The sequence below is a fragment of the Plasmodium chabaudi genome (assembly GCF_900002335.3).
Source record: "Plasmodium chabaudi chabaudi strain AS genome assembly, chromosome: 13".
Lineage (NCBI taxonomy): Eukaryota > Apicomplexa > Aconoidasida > Haemosporida > Plasmodiidae > Plasmodium > Plasmodium chabaudi.
The window spans coordinates 2341860-2363052 of NC_030113.2; the positions used below are offsets into that span (position 1 = coordinate 2341860).

The following is a 21193-nucleotide window of genomic DNA, read 5'->3' on the forward strand; positions in this document are numbered from 1 at the left end:
TTTTTTTTTACATCCTTTTTAATTAACTTTTTTTTCGCCTTCAATAAACGTCTCTATTTAAGAAAAATTCGTTGTGATTAATTTAAGTTAAAGAGTATACAAAATAAAAAACACATGGTCTATAATATATTATTATACGCCCTGAAAAAATATATTTTATTTAAATGCTGGAAAGCTAACTGAAAAATGGCATATAAATGTCTTCTTAGCTATACATTAAATAATAATATGCATTCATGCTGTAAATGTGAAACCAGAAATAAAACATTTCTGGGAAAAAATAATAATCAAATATGAAAATTTAAAATATAGTCAACCTTTTTTTGTATAAAAATATTATTTATGTGGCGACCATCTATTTGTTAAAGTAGGGAATATTTTTAGTGGCGTTGCAGCTATTTATGTTTATATATATTTTTTTTTTCATTTACTATATCCATCAAATGATAATAATTGCTTCGCTAAATTTGCAAAATTTTGATATATAAATATTTTGCTTTGATGGCGAATTATTCCGTTTATTAATTTGTTTATTTCTTTGCTTTTTGTTATTTATTTTATATGGGTCAATTTTTTGTGGATTATTATGCAATAAAATTAAAGCGTAAAAAGGGAAGCACAACTATCCTCACATAATGTACGAATAAACATAAATATATATATAAAATATGTATTACCAATACATGTTTATAACACCAAATTTCGTACATATACAGAACTGCATAATTGTTACTACAGTGGGTATATATGAATGAGCATAATGGATAACTCTTCCCATATAGAAAAAGTAAATTCGGCGAGGATAAGAGATAGTAAAGGTTATCAAAATAAAACGAGTAAAAATGAATCCAAATTTCGAAATTTTTGTGGACCTACTAAATTTATGTTAGATGTACCAAATATAGATGATGGGTTGAAATTTTTAAAACATGAATTGGATAGTAGTATCCTTGATTTTAGTTATAATACTATGTTTTTAAATGAAAAAATAGATCGATTAAATGATATTGAAAGCAACATACGCATGCCTATGGAACTACCTATGATGTATTCATTAAACATGGAAAATGATGAGGATATAGATAAATGGATCAAAGAACAAAATAAATGTGATAAAGAAAACGCTTTAAAAAACAATAAAAAATGTAATCATATTCATTTAACTGAAAAAAATAATGAATATTTTTCAACAATTCCATTTGTTTCTAAATTTGAAAAGAACGATTTTGACTTATTAAATAAAACTATACCTAATTATATTAAATATGTGAAAAATAATATTTCAAATAATGAATATAAAATAGGAAAAGAAAATATGGGAGATGATGATATTCAAATTGATAGTCCTGACAATGCGCTGACAGACAATGCAGGTAAAAGTAACATTAAAAATACCAAGGTTTTGTATAACCACTATTTTAAACATCCATTTAATAAATTTGCAAAAGTAAAGAACATATATCCTATTATTCCACATGTTTCCGGGTGGAAATGTAAATATGTGCAAGGTGTTATGGAGATAGAAAGTGCAAATAATAATATGATGGCTATTAAAAAAATTGATAATAATACAAAATCTGTAAAATATAATGGTCAAGAAAACGATAACCAAGCAAATGATATTAATCAAAATGATGATACAGAAAATACCAGGAAATTGCATCTCATTTTACATTTAGTTGAAAAAACACGAGATAAGCATGTATATGGGTTGTATAAAAACCAAGAAATCGACGAAAATAAAAAAGAGAGAAGCAAACATATCCATGATGTGGATAATTTTTTGAGTGATGATGTTTCCAATGAAAAACAAAATGATGTAATTGTTGAAGAGATTGAAAAAAGTGAAAATAGTCACAAAGTAAGAAATAAAAAATATACTAAGAATGACGCGACCGGAAAAGAAAATACTACCAGTACAATGTCAAAAAACCAAAAAAGAAAAATAAGCCTCAGCAAATTTCTCATAAAAAAACACATTTTAAAATTGCAAAAATTGGAAAAAATGAAAACAGAAATGGCACCTGAAGGTGAAATAAATGAAAACAGTGATTTATTATTTAAAAAAAATAAAGGAACAGAAAACAATAGTGTTGGAAATTTGTTAAAACACGATGAAAAAAATGTTGATAAATTTGATGAAAAAGAAAAAAACAAAAAAGAAAATAGTAATGAAGATGATCATAATATGGCACAATCTAATAAGGAGGTAGAAGAAATATATGAAAATGTGCAATCCTTCAAATATGTGAGAGATTATAAATCTCCTTCATTTTCTGCAAATGAAAAGGATCAATTTTCATATATACTTAGTTTTTCAAAAAAACATAAATTAGCTTTTCTATTACCTACTATATCAAAAAAAATTATTTTTTCGAAAACTGGCCAACAAAAAAGAAACAAATTTATTATACTAAAAGAATAAGCTGTATAAATGATGGCAAAAATGAAGGAATGAGATGCATTATTGTACAACTATGAATAATTGTTTTGATGCATGGGGTCATTCTAGGCAATCGCAAATCGATATATTTAATTTTAACAAAGTTATATATTCATTTGCTTCATATGTTTTCCTTTTTTTTATATACAGAAATAAGAAAAAGGGAAATTAGGAAGTTATCTATTTTCTTGCTGGCTATATAAGCTAACCGTCCCTGAACACGCATGATTTCATTGTTGTTTTGTTTTTTTTTTAATTTTTCACTATTTGCTTCATAATATATTTCATTACATTTTTTTAAGGCCCTAGGCCTCTTCTCCCAACATACTTTATCAAAAGAAAAAATCATGCATGTGTTTCCAATTAAATGCATATTTTTGTCTTAACAATGATAATCCTCTTCCTAGTACTAAATTAATTTGATATTTATACGAGGGATAAGAAGACAATAATTCTTCATATCTGCTTTTTAAAAATTCGATGTGTTCATTTATATTTTGTATTTTAAAGGAAGCTAAAACATGTGTTCCTGCTAAACCAGTAGAACGAGATGATTGTTCTAATATTTCATTAATATGATCACGTAAATCTTCCAATATAAATAAAACATCAAATAATTCATTAATTTTTTTTTTTTGATCGATTATAGACTTATCATTTTCATATCCTTTGATTTTTTCTTCTATATCATTTAATCGTCCTTCCCAAATTGGAATATTTAAAACTAAATTTACTGAATCGTTCCAATTGCTTGTTATGATATTGTTATATAAATTTTCCATCTCTCCCTTTAACTCTTCTTTTCCTTTCACATTGTTGTATAAAGATGTAAAGTAGTTTCTTTTAGTATCAGGAAAAAAAACTTTCTTCGTATTAATTTGATGACTACTATTGTTGCTACTATTTTTAATGTTGTTTATTAAGTAACAGTATCCCCTATTTTTCTGAATATATTTATATCCCTTACTAGGAGGTGTATTGTTTAATCTCTTAAGGTGCGCATATCGAAATGATGCTATCATTTTTTCATGGAGTATTGAATATGTGATGAACACAAGTTGAGAGGCGGCGTGACAAAATTAAATAAAATCCTCTCAAAACTAATGAGAAGTTTATTATAGTATGCGCATGTTTATCTACAAGTACATGCACTAAGTCCTATTTGCCAATTTTTGTGATTTTTCATAAAAAAATTTATAGTTTGTGGAGAATACTACTAAAATACATAGGAAGGTGAATGAGAAAACATGGAAGAAAAGCCCAAAAAAGAAGATACAAAGCAATAATAAATATTCTCTATACACATCAATTTTAACTGCAATATTAAAGGAGTACTTATAATTTTGTTTTTTATTTTAAGTATTCGAGTTTAGCATTGCATGACTATATATGTATCTTATATTATTTCAAATAGCAAATTATTTTATTTTTCCTTAAATTGGTATATGGAAAAAAATATATAAATAAAAAATAACAGCAATAATAATAAACACTTGCCTTACATAGTAGTAATATGCCATATAATAGCTATATGTAATGGTAAGTAAAAATCAGTTGAATGTGAGGTAAAAAAAGAGTGTATATACTTTTTTTTTAAAAAGAAAAGTTTTATTCGTGCAAAAAAAAGTTTGATTAAAATTATTAATACATGCGAATGGTAAATATATGGATTTTTTATTAAAGGAATATACATACACAATAGGATGCCATAAAAAATCGTGAAAAAAAAAATATATGGTATATTTCTATTATGGCTTGTAACGAATATTCAAAAATTTATCATGATGATTTGTATACAAATCCGAATACAGAAATAATTGCATGTACATGTTTACATGCTTGTTTAAATGATAAAAATGATAATATACATTTTTTGTAAAATAAAAGAATACGCCGCACATCACTTTATAGCCACATAAAAAGTAAGGGAATAAATATAATAAGCAATTTTGAAAGAAAGGCATAACATGCGGAACCAATTTTAACATTCATAAAACCAGTTATTTTGTCCATTTTACACATACATGTAAAAGATGCTGATTGAGGTATTGCTCCAACAATTGAGAAAATTCTAACTTCATTATTTCCATGTATATCTTCATAGTATTCTATATTTCCAATATTTAGTTGTGAATCCAAATAAGTAATTTCCGAAGATTTTAATTCATTAGTTGGTGGCTTATATATTTGGAAAAAACAATCTGGGATTATAGTACCAGGGCAACTAATACCAATTAAATGATCATAAAATGGTTGTACTATTTCTACATTACAATTAATGTCTGTATTTTCATTATACTTCAATAAATTCATATTATTAGTAAATGTGCGAATAGATAAATCATTTGAAAAATTGCATCCGTGTATAACTTTTTCATCATAATCTGGCTTTACTGTAATGGTATATATATCTGTTTCGTTAATTTTGCATTTGCATTCAGCAGTAGAATCATTGGATTTAACATATATTGGGGCTTTAAATAATGTAAAATCTTTGTGATAAATAATTTTATTAGTTTTATACAAATCTCCATTTTTACTTTCGTCATTTTTTTGAAAACATTTATTGTCAATCTGTTTACATGCTAATACTAGTAGTTCACCTTCTTTTAATCCGACCTCTAATTTATAATCTACAAAGCTATTTTTGTTATATGTACCAGGTAGGTAAGGATACATTTTATCTGTTAAATTAACAGATATTATATTATGGGGATATTTTAATACATGTACATGTACTAATGCACTTCTTCCATCAATATGAGATATAACTTGTTCAGTATTGTCACAAATACAATAAAATTCTACATCCTTATTATTAAATGGCGATATTTGAATAATCCTTTCATCATAATCTTTATTAGTATCATTTTCTTCAAGTGTATATTCTACTAATCCTGTTTTTTCTATTGGTATTTCTTGGTGTCCTTCAATATCTGAATATACTTTTGCAAAACAATTTTCTGGTAGCAATTTAAATTTAGATTTGGGGTCATCCTGTTTAGGTATAATTAGTTTTATTTTATCATAAATAAAATATGAATTTATACTACATATTACTGATCTTCTTTCAACAATATCAGGCTCTAAATTGTGAATTCCTTCGGTAGAAAAGTCGCATTTGTATCCTAAAAATCCGGATGTTTTTATATTCAATTCATCTGGAGAAACATATTCATTTTTACCAAGTGATGATTTTATAACTAATACAAAATAAAACAAACAGTAAAAAGAAAAAAGAAAAAAACGGCTTTTCCCAAAAAAGGAGAGCATTATTAAAAAGAAAAAAAGGCCACACACACACCAAGAATACAGAAAAAAAATTACTCTTCTTTTAATTCACTACATATACTCATTGGTTTATTTGCATTTGATAATTTTGATGTGCGGAGAAGTGTGTGTGGGTATTGGTGTATGCTTATATCTTCTTTCGTTTTATTTAAGCTTACTTAAGCAATAATATTCACATAGCTTTGTATGATTTTCGATTTGTTCAAAATGCCATACCCATGTATGTATGTATGAATGTATATTTATTGAATAAAAATATATTTGTGAATTTCGAAAAAAAAATAATGCATATGTCGAAAAATAATTTTTTATGTCTACTGTTCCAGTAGGGCTTCCGCGAAAATTTGGGTCATTGCATGCACAAAAATGTGTAATAACATGCGCATATTGTAGAATGAATTGCCACTATTGATAGTTATACATATCAGTTCATAGCAATATGTGTAAATAATTAAACATATAATATAGCTAATAAAACGATAATGGATAAGGAATGATCGTGTTTCTTACTTAACATACATTAAACGATGCGTGTATAAATTCATAAAAAGACAACCTATCTTTCATACCTAAATTAGTATTATTATATAAGCATTTATGATATTATTGGATTTGATATAATTTTAATTAAAAAATAAAAATATTTTACATTTCAATAATTTTTTTTGACGAATTTAAAATATAAGAAATAAAAACTTGGGAATAGTATATACGTTCTTTTTTCTTTTTCATATTTATTTGAATAATGACTATCATTATTTTTGTCTAATTTTATCATTGGCGTTATGTGCATTTTGTAGATTACTTTCAGGAGCACACAAATTTTTATTCTTTAATTTATTCAGTTTATATCCAAATTTTTTATTATATTTGAAAATATTTAACACGATTATGAGAGTAATTAGATTCAGAATGTATTAACACATATATATATGTATATATACTTATGCATGCGACTATATGGAGCAATTTTATTCCATCCTATTAATATCTATAAAAAACTCACAATTTAAAGTATTATAAAAGTTATGGATTTTATTCCTAGTAGTTAAATTATTTGGAATATATAGAAGAAGATATTTTGTCGAATGTTTAGCTATTTAGGATAGTTTTTTCATCAATAAAAAGTTTTACGTATTAAGATGAAAGAAGCAGATCAATCTGAATGTATAGATATATACACATATTACTTTTCTACAGTAAATAAATTTGTATGGATTAAGAGAAAAAAGTTGTATAAAATTGAGCATATAAAGTGTAATACATAAAATGCTGAGATATTCCAAATATCACATTTTTGTGCATTCATATCCATAAGAAATATTACTATGAATGGAAAGAATTTTCTTACTGTTTATTTTTTTCCACTAAAATTATGATGTATTTATCATAAAAATATTAATTTAAAAAAATAATAGTAATAATTATTTGTATATTTGTGTTTCCTTGTGTCTGACCACGTGGTTGACTCTGAAAATCTTTGTTCATTACTCATATGCATGCATATATTTATTTTTCCCCTTGACGATTATCATCTATAATAAATAAAACATCGAAAAAATAACTGATAATAAAATAAAACTAATAAATATATTTTCGGAAGATGATATTTTTAATTCCATAATTCCCCTTTTTCCATCCTGTTCACAAATACATCGTATGGTTTCAGTTTTCTCAGGTATAGTTGGTATACCAACAATATGTGCAGAAAGTTTGGCATTATAATAATATTCTATATCAACAGTTCTTAAAACATCATCTAACAAAAATGTTTGATAAACATTATTTCCGTTTTTATATTTTTTTTCATACAATACATGCTTAAAGCAATGGACAGGGGTTAATTTGTATGGGCATTTTAATCCTGCAGCCTTACTTTTTTGACCTTTACCTATATGAACAGTACATATTTCTTCATCATTAGTTATTTCAGTTAATACAAACCCATTTTTATATAAGCCTTTTCCTTTAGGTTGTGTAAAGTCGCATCCATCTATGTTCTCTGTTTTATTGGCCTGAAGTACAATATTTGCAATGCCACCAGCATTGTTAAAAATAAAGTGGAATTTGCAATTAATATCTTGGAGAAATACTGTTGGCATTCTCATAGATAAATTATAATCCAAAGGAATAGATATTTTCATATTAACAATTTCCTTACAATTAAAGTTTGTTCTGATTTTGTCATCATATTTTAAATGAACTATTTCACCCTCTTTTAATTCAATAACTTTATCACCAAGTGAACCTACTTCTGCATTAGGACTAATCTGATGGATATTATTTGGAGTATTTTGTTGATTATTTAGAATAATTTTGACTAATCCTAATTTTCCTTGTAATTTTAGTTTGCTTTCATCATTTCTATTAAGCTTGAATTCTGTTTTGGAATTATCACACCTACAATATATTGTTTTATTAACATTATAAAAACTTGGAATTAATATAATATTTAAATCAAAATCCTTAAACTCTTTTGATATTGAATATTTTTCTGGAATCTTAAGTTCTTCTAATTGGTGTGCACTATCTTCAGATTTATATGGAGAATATAAACTTGACGAAAAGCATTTTGTCGGTACTTTTTCCATATTTGCATAATCTCCATCATTTTTTTTGGGACATACCATGGCAATATAATCTGACAAGCTAGGATTATTTATTGTACACCCTATTTCTTCAGCCTTCCCAGTTGTGTTTATACTTGGAAGAACGTTAATTAATGGGTTGAACTTAAAATCACATGAATATCCAGTAGGGACTATAAAATAGCTTAAATATCCCTTTACAAGGTAAAACCCGATTATAGAAGCAGCCGTGAAACCCTTCATTTTGCATAGTTTTGAAAAATACGCCCAAATTATCAATATATAAATATAGACAACGCAAAAATGTGAATTGTTTCGAGATATAGAAAACGGAACGACGTTAGGAAAAATTTAAGCAATTATAAGTATGTTTTGTATATTTGTACAAATTTAAGTGTGCATAATAACAATTATTATTTTTTGCATACTCTTTAATAATTTGCAATTTATTTGCATTTCCTCGTTGAAGGAGTATTATTATATAATATGAAAATTGCACTTATCACTTTGTAATTTTACTATTGTATTTAAATATTTTTTTTGATATTCCAACGTTTTACATATTTTCCGGCAAAAATTAATGTATTGTCTTTTATTTTTTAGAAAATAATCAAATTACATGCTCACTTATTTGTGCGTCACTATTACGACGTTGCGTTATTGTGCTAGAGTTGTGACGTTAGTGCATCATTTTATTTTTATTTTATTTATGTATATTTTTTAAAAATGTTTTTAATATTTTTGCGGTTTACCAAATCTGTAAATTTTATTTATCATTATTTTAGCTTTATTAATCTTTACTAAGAATAGATAAAAATTTTCAAAAGTTATAGTTTTTATCATGTGTTTATTTTTACTATTTTTAGTTTTATTTACTGATCTATAAATGGTATATTATCGTCTATACACATAAGCTCAAAAATAAAGTTCAGTATTCCGATACTAACATACGTTAATCATTTTCACACACACACATAATCAACATAATATAGAGTTGAATGCTTTTCATATAGGTTAATATGCTATCGGTGGAATACTTTATATGCTATTGATATTTTATTTTTTTTAAACATATTTAAAATTATATATATCAAGATTTAGCCATATGCAGACACATATATATACTATGTATGTTAAAATAAAAACAATATTTATAAAACTTAAGTAACATACAAAAGTGTTTTTTTACATATAATAGTATATGGAACGCGACCATTTAATATTTCAGGTATTTAATAAATAGCTTTATGCTTTGCTTAATATGTGACATTATTCCCGAGAGGCTAAGAATGTTGTTATTTTTAGTTCAGCATAGTTCGTTTTCCTCACACTTAAATTATGTATGCTATAAAAGGATTTATCGACTATAATGCTATTCTTTTTAAATTAAAATCTTTTTATAATTGTAAAATTTTAAAGGAAAAGAGATTACGGAACAGACATTTTTTATTAATATGTCATGTTCCCAATATCAAACCGGTTTAATAATTAATATATTTAGTGTTTATTGACCATTGACTAAATTCAATGTTTTCTTTTGCTTAAATGTCTTTAGCCTATTTTTTGTAAATTCAAAAATGAAATGTTTTGCCTTACTAAAATTTTAGACATAGGTTTTAAGAAGAGATTAAACGAATTTCTTGCACAAATCAATGCAGAAGCAAAACGAGTGTGACACAGAATAAATGAATGTGAAAAATGTTGGATATGTATGTGTGCATATATGCGTATAAATATGCTTTATACATACATTAGTTTATGTATCCTCGCTTAAAAAATAAAATATGGTGATTAGCATTTAATTAGGAAATTGGTAAAGGGTATAAAACGCAAATGCGTGATATGCTATACGTAATATTTTCATTATATACAATTAAAAAAGTAAAAATAAATAAAATAATAATAGGAGTAATAATATATAAATTGTCAAAAATAAATAACGTAAGAATATCGTAAGAAGAAATAAATTTTATTCATCAAAATATAGGGCTGCATATATATACATAAAATTGTAAAGCATATGTGTGTTAAAATTAAATTAGAGAACTGTTTTGTTTATAAAAAAATAATAGTTATCTAAATTAGTTTTATATTGTGCGTGCATATGTTCTTATACACAAAATTTATTAGGAATAAAGCTATTAAAATTGAAAATCATTGGTATTTTTTTATTTATTTTTCCATTTTTTTTGTTATTTCCCAAAGAAGAAAAAAAAAATATATATTATATATGTGTGTGTATATTAATGATTTTGGCGAATTTTCGAAGTCTAACAAGTTTTTAAACATTAAATAACAAAAAAGGTTAAATACTAGTAAATACAAAAATAAGAAAATCCAGAAAGAATGAACGGAAGTTCAATATTATTTGAAGAGAATCCAAATGGAAATGAAAAGAAAAAGAGAAAAATTTTTGAAATCGACGGAAATAATTATGAGGCCGGTTTTTTACCAAATTATTTAAATCAATTTAATAATGATCAGATGATTAGTAATCAAATTGGAAGTAATGATGCAAGATATATACAGCATAATTGCAATATAAATAATCCCGTAGATGATCATATTTATAGAAATATATGTAATGAAAGTAATAATTTAAGTACATGTAGCACAGACAATAGCTTAATAAACCCATACAAACAGAACAATACTAAAAACGTAGTATTGAATACTATCAATAGTTATAATAAAAACATTCAATTTGACAAAAGCATATTAATTAATAGCATTGATGTTCTTTTAAACTTTATGAATTATAACAATTTAAATGAAACAATAAATCATGAAATACTCCACGAAAACTTACTTAATTTGCGTTTTCATATTCTCAGTTTAAATGATGATAAATTTAATCAAAAAAAAATAACAGAATATTTTATAAAAATGTAAGAAACAAAATTATATATATTCTTATATATTTATGTATACACTTAGTTTTTTTTGTAATAACTATGATTAAATTATACATTCGCACAATGTGTGTGTGTATTAGCATATGCTAGTAAATGGGAATCTCTCTCTATATATGCGTATATATGTATATACACTCATACGCATATATAATGAATTAAAATTTAAAGATCATCACAAAAAAAAATGTAATAGTAAACGAACAAAGTCATAAATTTCATATACTATGAATTTTTAATACATTATATAATATGTTTTTTTTAACAATTTTGTTACATAATTTGTAATATATCTTTATATTTTTTTTAAATTTTCCAAAAATTAACATAAATTTAACTTAGTTATTATGTAAACCCTAATTGTTTGGTCTAACGAAGCAAAGGCACAAAGGCCTAACTTGTCCTTATTCCAATCAAATGAAATTATTGGTTGGGTCGAAACATTTAGGTGATTCAATTTGTCTAGTTCTCCTACTATTCCTTTTTTGTAGCCTTTTAATTCGTCAAACACGAAATTTTTTTCTGGATTAATGTATTTATATAAAATTAGCTAAAAAGAACGAAATGAAATATAATAAAAATAATGCACGAATAGGATAAAAGTTGCATAATTTCACCTTAAATTTGTATAATTTTTACATTTCCGTCACCCCCTAAACACGCAAAAATATCACGGTTTTGTGGTAAAAAGGGCGTATCCCAGCATGTTCCTATTTAAAGAGTATATATGTATATTTATAAAACCCGTTTTTTATTTTAATTATACAATTTTGAATAAACATATATGTTATACTAATATGCCTACAATAAGAGCTTATGCTGATAATCACTATAATTTAAAAAACTATACAATTTGGTTAACATTTATATTAGCATATAATTTACATTAGTAACTAAATGGCTTATCCTTTATGAGATAAATATATGAATAATTTTTTAATATAATTATATCGAACCGGAAACCACTTGGTCTTTACTGTGTGAATATCCATAACCTTCACTATAGACATCTAAATTAAATATATAAATATTTCCTTCTAAAGTTGAGCAAATTAGTTTGTTTTTTTTTGTATCTTTTCTGTCATAATTAACTGAGCACACTCCATTGTTAACATTAACCTTGAGAAATATGCATATAAACATTATGAATTCATATATTTTACATTTCCCATAACTGATCCATGCGTATGATTCAGTGCATACATTCATACTTTTAATTTTGTGCAGTTTTAAAAAATGAGTATTCATATGCTATTACCTCATGTTCAATTGATACCATTTTCAAGTCAAAAAATTTTACATCCCCATTATCGTAACCTGCACAGATATTTAGATTTTCATGATAATTCCCACTAAAGGTGTTTTCTTCAATGTAATTATTTCCTAAATCAGAAGGAGATCAATATAATTTATATCGACTCATAAATATGTATATATATTTATGGGCATAACAATGTGCATTTTCCATTAGTTATGCTGAGTTCTATTTACTAATATTTCCAACCTGTTGAAACACACCAACAATCAGGGATATAAGGTGAGTCTTTTGGGGGTTCTAAACTTATAGCCTGAGATAAAAGGTAAAATTCGATAAAAATTATTACGCATAAATGAGATAATCAAATATATTTTAAAAAAATTAAGCAAAGTTAATAGTTATTCCCATGTAAAGTGTAAATAAAAAAGTGAAGAATGTAGTACTTTGTTATCATTATTATTGCTACTGTTATTAATATTGTTTTCATTTTACGATATTGGATTTGGTTTTATGGAAGTGCATTTATTATTGTTTATATGGCTTATATTTTTCTATTTTATCTTACTTCATTATTTGTTCGAATGTCGAAAACCTTAACTGATCCATCCCTGCTTCCGGTTACTATGATGTTATTATTTTTGGAATTTTTACAATCTATTTTGTTTATTAATTTAGTGTGTTTTTTTATGCTATAATACTCTTTAGACATATTATTAATATCATATAGTAATATGCTTCCATCAAATGCTCCTAAAATGGAAACGTTTGCGAATAAATTGTTAGAGAGTAGGGCAGCAACACATGCATATACACATTCCTCATTTTAGATTTGTTTATTTTAGGATCATTTATTTGATATTTCTTTTATTATTATTTTTTTTTTATTTCATGCATACCGCAAGCAATTGTATACGCCCCTGAATATGAATAAAAGGGAGCAATTGTTTTTATGCCATTATCCGTTTTGCTGTTAGATATACAAGTAAATTTTCCTTTGTTTAAATTGTATATACTTATATATCCCTTTTTGTCCAATCCTTCTCCAACAGAAATAATGCTAGATTTTTTATCAACCCACTTTACATCGTACACAGTATTGTCAAAAGAATGATTTATATGCTCAATTATTTGAGGTTTATTTTGGGCATTCATTACTTAAAAAAATTGTAGAGGAGAAACACTACACAATATGTTACTTTATTTCAATAACAAGGGGATATATATATGCATATTTATTATATTAATTAAAGAAAAATGAAAAGAAGATGAATGACGGGAAAGGAATAATGCTCAGTAAATTGCATTGACATTACAATATGCCTCATAAAAAGCTACCTCTTAAAAAATAGTAATATATAGTGTATATCCACATATATATTTGAACATGCTTCCCAGTTTGATATCTCTTTAATATGCATTAGATACTTTGCGAAGTGAGAAATAACAAAGCACTAGACAGATGTAACTAGGAAAACTTCAAATGTGCACTATGATACTTTAAATAAGCCAATATATTAATTTTTTTGGAGTACACAAATGAGTGCAAATATATATTCCCATTTATAATTCATTAGTTCATTTATTCATTTTCTATAAAAAGAATACGGATGGAAAATACCAGGAAAGCTATAAAAATATGATCTTTAAACAGATTTGGTGAAGCTAGCAATGTACATAAAAATGTATATTACATATCACCTTTCATTATATTGCAAAATTACAAATTTTAAAATATTATAACATCTATATGAGCTAATTTGATTAGGTATATATGATATATTTTTTACACATAAAGCATCCGGTTTCATATTATAAATAAAAAAGGACAAAAGTTAAAAATTCGAAAGAAAAAATAACAAAGAATATAATAGTATAATGAAAAATGTGTACATATATAATTTTTTCGATAATTATAAGTTCTCTGTATATATAGTATACATACAAAGTAAACTACACTAAAATATGTATGTGGATCTAAGGGAAATAAGGAAATATTAAGTACAGTGAATATCCATATTTTAGATAGTGGAATATATTTGTAGTTTGTTAGCAATATATAGGCCATTATACATTTTATTATAAAGATTTATATATTAGGGTATATACGAACAGTTTACAGTTTCTTAATCTGTATGCTTGTAATTATAGCATGCCCAAGGAAAGCATGGTAACACTATAATTTTTAAACCATTCAAATCCCTTTGGAAGGGAGAATTTTCTATAAAACGATTTATTCGTTCAAAAATGTTTTCTATCTCTATATATTATATATATCATGGTGGGCATATTTGTGTCGATTGCTATATAAAAACATTTGTACACAAATATAGAATGAATTTTAAAGAATTTAGGGAAGAATGAATAGAATAAGAAAAAAAACTATCAATTATGCCTTATTATATATGCTTATATATTTTTATTTTTTTATTGTTAGTGTGTAATTGATTTTCTTACTTTATTTAATTGCTTAATTTATTCAATTACCTTTGTTTATTTTGTTTTCATTTCTTTGATTTTTATTTTTTTTGAAAATGATTGTTTTATCATTATATATATGTATGCCAGCGAAAAAATATAAAGCTTTTTAATATATCCCTTTTAGGGAATGGAATTTATATCCTTTTATCAATTCCATTATCATTTTAATTGATATGCTTTTTAAGACTACCATTTGAAAAAGTAAACATAAGAATTATTATCGACTCATGCTTTACTTTTATTACTAATTTTTGACATATTAATATTTTATTTTTTCCTAAATATAATTAAAAATATTAAAAAAAATTACACATATTATATTTATTTTTTTTAATATCATAGAACAATTTGATAAGATTAAGACATATGTTGCATATTTTTGTTTAAAAAATGCTTATTGTACACTGCTAATTATTTATTTTTTTAATTTACAAATTTAAAGAGAAAGATGTTTTGACAATTTTTTTACAGCGACCATTTATATGGTTTTATGTAACACGTTTGACGTGATATATGCTGCTTTGGTTTAGGCTATATATATTACGTCTTATTTCGCATCCTTTTTATATCATATTTTTTTGTATACATATCTTTTATGGATACACATAGTGACACATATGTATTTTAAGGTTGCCGTGTTGAAAGGAATAAAAGAGGTGCATCCAATAAAATGGTTAACGAAAAGGAAGGGAAAAAAGAATAAAAAATAATTAAAAAATTGGCTAGCTTTCATGGGGCGTATAAAAGTTTTAAATGTGGCTGAAAAGCCATCAGTTGCATCAGCAATAGTTTCGATCCTTAGTAAAGGGAAAAGCAATAAAAAAAAAAGTTATAGTAAATATAATCCTGTATTTACATTTGATTATAAAATGGAAAATGAAACATGGTCTATGTTTGTAACATCAGTAACGGGGCATTTAACAGATCAAAAATTTGATGAAAAATACAAGAATTGGAATAATACAGATCCGCATGAACTTTTTGATGCTAAAATAACTATATATATAGACAAAGATAAAAAGCCTATTGAAAATAATTTAAAAAAATATTCAAAAGATTGCAATGTTTTAATTTTATGGTTAGATTGTGATAGAGAAGGAGAGCATATTTGTTTTGAAGTAATAAATGCATGTTCTGTTACTAATAAGAAATTAAAAATTCACAGAGCTCAGTTTTCAGCTGTTACAGAAAAAGATATAAAATATGCAATTAACAATTTGAAATCCCCGAATAAAAACTTAGCTCAAAGCGTGGATGTTAGAAGAGAAATAGATTTAAGAATGGGTTCTATTTTCACTAGATTTATGACTATTCGATATTTTAAATTAGTACAAAACGACACAAAAATTATTAGTTATGGACCCTGCCAATTCCCTACATTAGGATTTGTAGTAAATAGATATCTACAAATAAAAAATTTTAATAACGAATACTATTGGACTATCAAAATGGGATATCTATATCAGGATAAAGATGGTAATAATTCTAATCTTTTTTTGGACAATATTGGAAAGAATAAAAAAGGGCGTGAAAAAAAAAAGAAAAAAAAAGGCAAAAAAAAGAAAAACTGCAGCGATTATTATAGTAGCGATGATGATGAAAATAATAGTTATGGTAGAGATAATAGACCAGATTCATCAAACACAAATTATGTTGTAGATTTTACCTGGTCTCGATTAAAATTATTTGATCATTTAGGAGTTGTTTTAATTTATGAAGACTTGTTAAAAAATCCTTTATGTAGGATATCAAACATTTTCGAAAAAGAAGTAAAAAAATATCGACCATTCCCTTTAAATACATTGCAAATGACTAAACTTGTTTCTAAGTATTTTCATATATCTTCAAAAGAATGTATGAATATCGCTGAAAAGTTATACAACAAAGGTTATATTAGTTATCCTAGGACAGAAACTAATTATTTTGTAGATTCTATGAATTTACGAAAATTCATACACGAATTAAAAAAAAATAATATTTTTGGTAGTTATGCTGCGAAATTAGCTGAAAATGGTAGTTGTAAACCTAGAAAAGGGAAACTAAATGATAAAGCACATCCCCCTATACACCCAGTTAAAAATATGAACAAGGCAAACAATGTTGATTTTAAAGAATGGAAAATATATGAATTTATTTGTAGACATTTTTTAGCTGTTTGTAGTGATGATGCAATAGGTTTTGATACAAAAGTTGTTGCTAATATAGGAGCGGAACAATTTTATTGCAAAGGATTAAAAATAAAAAATAAAAATTATCTAGAAATTTATATATATGAGAAATGGAATGATAAAATTTTGCCACCTTTTCAAATTAATGATGAATTTTATCCATATAGTTTAATAGTTGAAGAAGGAATAACACAACCACCAAAATATTTATCCGAATCTGATTTGTTGTCACTTATGGATAAATATGGTATAGGAACTGATGCAACAATGCATGAGCATATAGAAAATATTCAAAAAAGAAATTATGTTTATAAAAATTCTAAAAATTTATTTATTCCAACAAAATTGGGAATTGCATTAATATTGTCTTATAAAAAATTTAAAGATATAGGTGTAGATTTAACCGAGCCATCTTTAAGAGCTAAGATGGAAAGAGATATGTTTTTAGTCGCTTCAGGTGAAAAGGGGAAAAATGAAATTATAAGAAATTATATTGATATAATGAAATATATATATCAGGAAATATACAACAGGATAGATTTACTCGATGAGAATATCAATTATTATATAAATAACCCAGAAATAATGAATTAAAATTGTTTTATTCATATATATGTGTTTATTTTAATTGTCAAAAGGCAATTTATTTTGAACGAATCTTTTATTATTTTGAAAATTTTTATTATTCTCTCCATTTGTTCACTCTTTATTTAATTAAATATTTTTTGAAATTAACACATTTTGTTTTAAAAATCTAATGATTTTATTTTTTATATTATATGCATACTGAGGACAGTAAAAATATAGTATATTTAAAATTTTTTAATATAACTTATTTTACTGAAGGAAAATAACCGAGGGTATTGCTTTTACGCATTAAAAATCACTATAGAAATAATCAAACATATTTTTAATACTGTAATGGGAGTATAAAAAATACCGATTTTTTGGATATATTATATTATATATATAATTACGTGTGTAGGCATATAATTAAATATATGTGTATAGCAAACATCTCAAATGACTATTGCTACTGATAACCAACGGTATTTTTTGTTTCATTTTATTGTTATTTTTGATGATATGTGATATATTAAATAGTGTACCAAACAATTTTATAATTTTTTATATTGCATGCATATGAATAGTTTTTAATAAATGTAAAAAACCGGAAACAATTAAAAAATATTCTAAAATTCGGAAGCGTGACACTACAAAATGCAATTTATATATATAAAAGCAAATAAATATAGCTACCCATATATACATATATATATATATAGTATTAAAAAAAATAAACTGAATAATAAATAACATCAATCATAATAAAAAGCGGTAACTTCAACGGTAATGCAATATTAATATTGATGATAATAAATTCATGTTTAATTTTTTTTATGACAGTTAAATATTTTGGCTTTGCAATTATTAAAACAAATGTATATAAACGAATTAGTATATAAGGGTATTCAAATATAAGCATAATTTATTGTGTTATTATCTTGAAGCTTTTGTAAGCATATATTTCAGGCATATTAAAACATAATATTCAAATTTTTTTTTTCTTTTATTTCACGATTTTTCGGTCTTTAATTATAGATAATTTGGATTATGGGCATGATACTCATGCCCATTATCTTGTAATTACGTTTCTGATTGCATGCGGTATTCCGATCGAATAAATACATACTTTTAATTGGAGGCACACGTAGATTTACTTAAACATAATATGATCACATATGTAAAAATTAATATGCAGTCAATTGTATGCTATAATGTATAATTTTATTATTTTTTGGCAACGGCTTCAATTACAATTGGGAATTTATCGTATAAGCATGTGGTTAACATACCAAAGAATAAACCACAAAACAATGCTAAAACCATAATTCTTGAAATAACTTCTATATCTTTTTGATTTTTTACTTTTTTAAGCTCGTTAACAAATACTATAAATGGGACTGTATTAAACCATCCATTAGTAAAACCAAGGGCAGCTATGCAAATACATTGCTGAACTATATTTGTAAAGAATGGGTTTGAAACTGCTGCATTTAATACGAACCATGGGATGAATAATAAACGTAGGAGATTACCAATTAAAAGAGTATTCAATGAAAATGTGAAATACTTGAAGATTGGTATATGGCCCCAAATTGGTGGATATCTACTAACAAAATCAAAAAGTTGAAACATTCCTACTATTATAGTAACATGAGTGTCAGGCATTCCGTGACTTTGTTGCCATTTTTTATGACCAATTCCTGGAAATAATTGTAAAGATAACCAATTAACTAAAAATATAGCTAGAATTGCTTTATAACCATCTTTAAGTATCTCAATGAATGGTAATCGCTCTTCTTTTTCTTCTCCCTTTTCAACATCGGTTGAATCGTTATTGTCATTTTTGGGGAATATGTCTATATACATTAAACAACAAATAATTGTGATAACTAAAAATACTTCGGAAATACCAAATAACCATAATAGCTTGGCTTTATTTATTTCAAATAGTTTTTCTGTTGAAACTATACAATCTAGAATTAAATTAATGCCAAATATTAAAACCCCGGACATACCCACACCTGCAGATAGGTATCCACTCATATTATTTTCTTTAGTTGTTCCAATAGCAAAGGCAATAGATTGAGCTATTCCAGCCATTAGTCCAATTGTTATAAAAGCTGCTAAACAGTATGCATCAAATGCAGTTTCAGAAAATGTTTGATGTGCTATCTGAAAGCCAGCGCATAATAAACTCAATACTCCTAAACTTGTTGGTAACATAAATCTTGGGTAATTTACGAAAATGGATAAAACAGCGGAAGATAACAAACCTGCCATCTGAAATATATTGTACGTAATTTTAATATTTAGCCCCAATGCTGAATTCCATACATTTAAGCAGCTGACACCAATTAATATATAGGTTAATGGCAAAGCTATAGACGTTGTAGGCCTTTGTGATGACCCTTTGTTGGCATTATTAGAAGAGCCTAAAAAGCCATTTGATGATTCCTTAATTTCACTCATCTTGACTTATTATGGAAAAATAAAAAAAAAATTAATTAATTAAATATATTAAAATCCATAAAATATTTATATTTTTTCTCAAATAAAATGTGGAAAATATATTTAATAATATATGTTATATTTTTTTTTAAATATTTTTAATAATTTTTAAAAAAATAAAAAAAATATCGTTAAAGTATTTTTAACAAATTTTATATAAAATTTATGTTTATGAAAAATGGGAAATTTGCGATTATTATTATTACTTATATTTAATGTTAAGCTATTATTTTCACGACATTTTGGATAATTTATAAAATAATTGCACCATAAATATATATAATCGAATATTTTTTGGTGCTTTATAAAATGTATTGGCTTAAAAATGTTTTTTCGGTATGAATTAAATTTAAATAATTAAATTAATAATGCTAATAGTAAAAAATTATTATACCCAAAATAAAAATAAACTTAAAAAAAAATGCGAAAGATGGATACCCCGGTGAAAATAACATCACTAATTTTTTTTATTACATAACGGCGTTCTACAATGAATATATGGAGTTCGTATAATAATTAATTAGTATTCTGCATGCATGAATGTACATATAACTTTTGTGAATATAAAAATTTCAAAGTTTACATTCACAATTTTTTTAGCATTACTACATAAGCCTGAAATTATATATATTATAAATACAGTATATATATTTTTATTATATACTAGTTAGTTATATTCGGTTTATTTCCGCTTGACGACTTATAATAAATTCAGTCGTGAGTACACTTAATTAATAATAACTCTCTGAATATATATAGGATAAATATTAACGATGGGCAAATGCATATTTTTCTAACGTGCTAAAATAAATATGGAATATTAAAAATTATTTGTATATCATTTATAAAATTAAACTTCCCATATTTATTTTATTTTTTTATATAATAATTGTTTGCTTTCCTTTTTTGTTTTTTTTTGGTATTTTGCGATGCATACAAATTTTAAGGTGGCGTGGGCAAATGATATCATTTTGATGTAA

General features: G+C 25.0%; 8 protein-coding genes across 8 annotated transcripts; 3 read left to right on the forward strand and 5 right to left on the reverse strand.

The window, feature by feature from the left end:
• Window positions 1–751: 751 nt before the first annotated feature.
• On the forward strand, window positions 752–2425 carry PCHAS_1364000 (conserved Plasmodium protein, unknown function; the record flags this gene model as incomplete). Its single annotated transcript, XM_016799454.1, has 1 exon — window positions 752–2425. The coding sequence occupies one exon, from the start codon at window positions 752–754 to the stop codon at window positions 2423–2425; it is 1674 nt and encodes a 557-aa protein (XP_016654740.1).
• Window positions 2426–2775: 350 nt separating this feature from the next.
• Window positions 2776–3465, reverse strand: PCHAS_1364100 (conserved protein, unknown function; the record flags this gene model as incomplete). The annotated part of the gene is made up of 1 exon (XM_016799455.1): window positions 2776–3465. One exon carries the CDS (start codon window positions 3463–3465, stop codon window positions 2776–2778), a length of 690 nt encoding a protein of 229 aa, XP_016654741.1.
• An 883-nt stretch (window positions 3466–4348) lies between these two features.
• On the reverse strand, window positions 4349–5716 carry PCHAS_1364200 (6-cysteine protein; the record flags this gene model as incomplete). Its single annotated transcript, XM_016799457.1, has 1 exon — window positions 4349–5716. One exon carries the CDS (start codon window positions 5714–5716, stop codon window positions 4349–4351), a length of 1368 nt encoding a protein of 455 aa, XP_016654742.1.
• A 1553-nt stretch (window positions 5717–7269) lies between these two features.
• PCHAS_1364300 (6-cysteine protein) lies at window positions 7270–8565 on the reverse strand (the record flags this gene model as incomplete). Its single annotated transcript, XM_740363.2, has 1 exon — window positions 7270–8565. One exon carries the CDS (start codon window positions 8563–8565, stop codon window positions 7270–7272), a length of 1296 nt encoding a protein of 431 aa, XP_745456.2.
• Window positions 8566–10668: 2103 nt separating this feature from the next.
• Window positions 10669–11214, forward strand: PCHAS_1364400 (conserved Plasmodium protein, unknown function; the record flags this gene model as incomplete). The annotated part of the gene is made up of 1 exon (XM_735820.1): window positions 10669–11214. One exon carries the CDS (start codon window positions 10669–10671, stop codon window positions 11212–11214), a length of 546 nt encoding a protein of 181 aa, XP_740913.1.
• Window positions 11215–11556: 342 nt separating this feature from the next.
• PCHAS_1364500 (WD repeat-containing protein 92, putative) lies at window positions 11557–13644 on the reverse strand (the record flags this gene model as incomplete). Its single annotated transcript, XM_016799458.1, has 7 exons — window positions 11557–11784; window positions 11874–11944; window positions 12191–12353; window positions 12493–12617; window positions 12739–12802; window positions 13058–13242; window positions 13389–13644. 7 exons carry the CDS (start codon window positions 13642–13644, stop codon window positions 11557–11559), a joined length of 1092 nt encoding a protein of 363 aa, XP_016654743.1.
• A 2057-nt stretch (window positions 13645–15701) lies between these two features.
• On the forward strand, window positions 15702–17732 carry PCHAS_1364600 (DNA topoisomerase 3, putative; the record flags this gene model as incomplete). The annotated part of the gene is made up of 1 exon (XM_016799459.1): window positions 15702–17732. The coding sequence occupies one exon, from the start codon at window positions 15702–15704 to the stop codon at window positions 17730–17732; it is 2031 nt and encodes a 676-aa protein (XP_016654744.1).
• Window positions 17733–18929: 1197 nt separating this feature from the next.
• PCHAS_1364700 (nucleoside transporter 1, putative) lies at window positions 18930–20174 on the reverse strand (the record flags this gene model as incomplete). The annotated part of the gene is made up of 1 exon (XM_740333.1): window positions 18930–20174. The coding sequence occupies one exon, from the start codon at window positions 20172–20174 to the stop codon at window positions 18930–18932; it is 1245 nt and encodes a 414-aa protein (XP_745426.1).
• Window positions 20175–21193: the final 1019 nt, after the last annotated feature.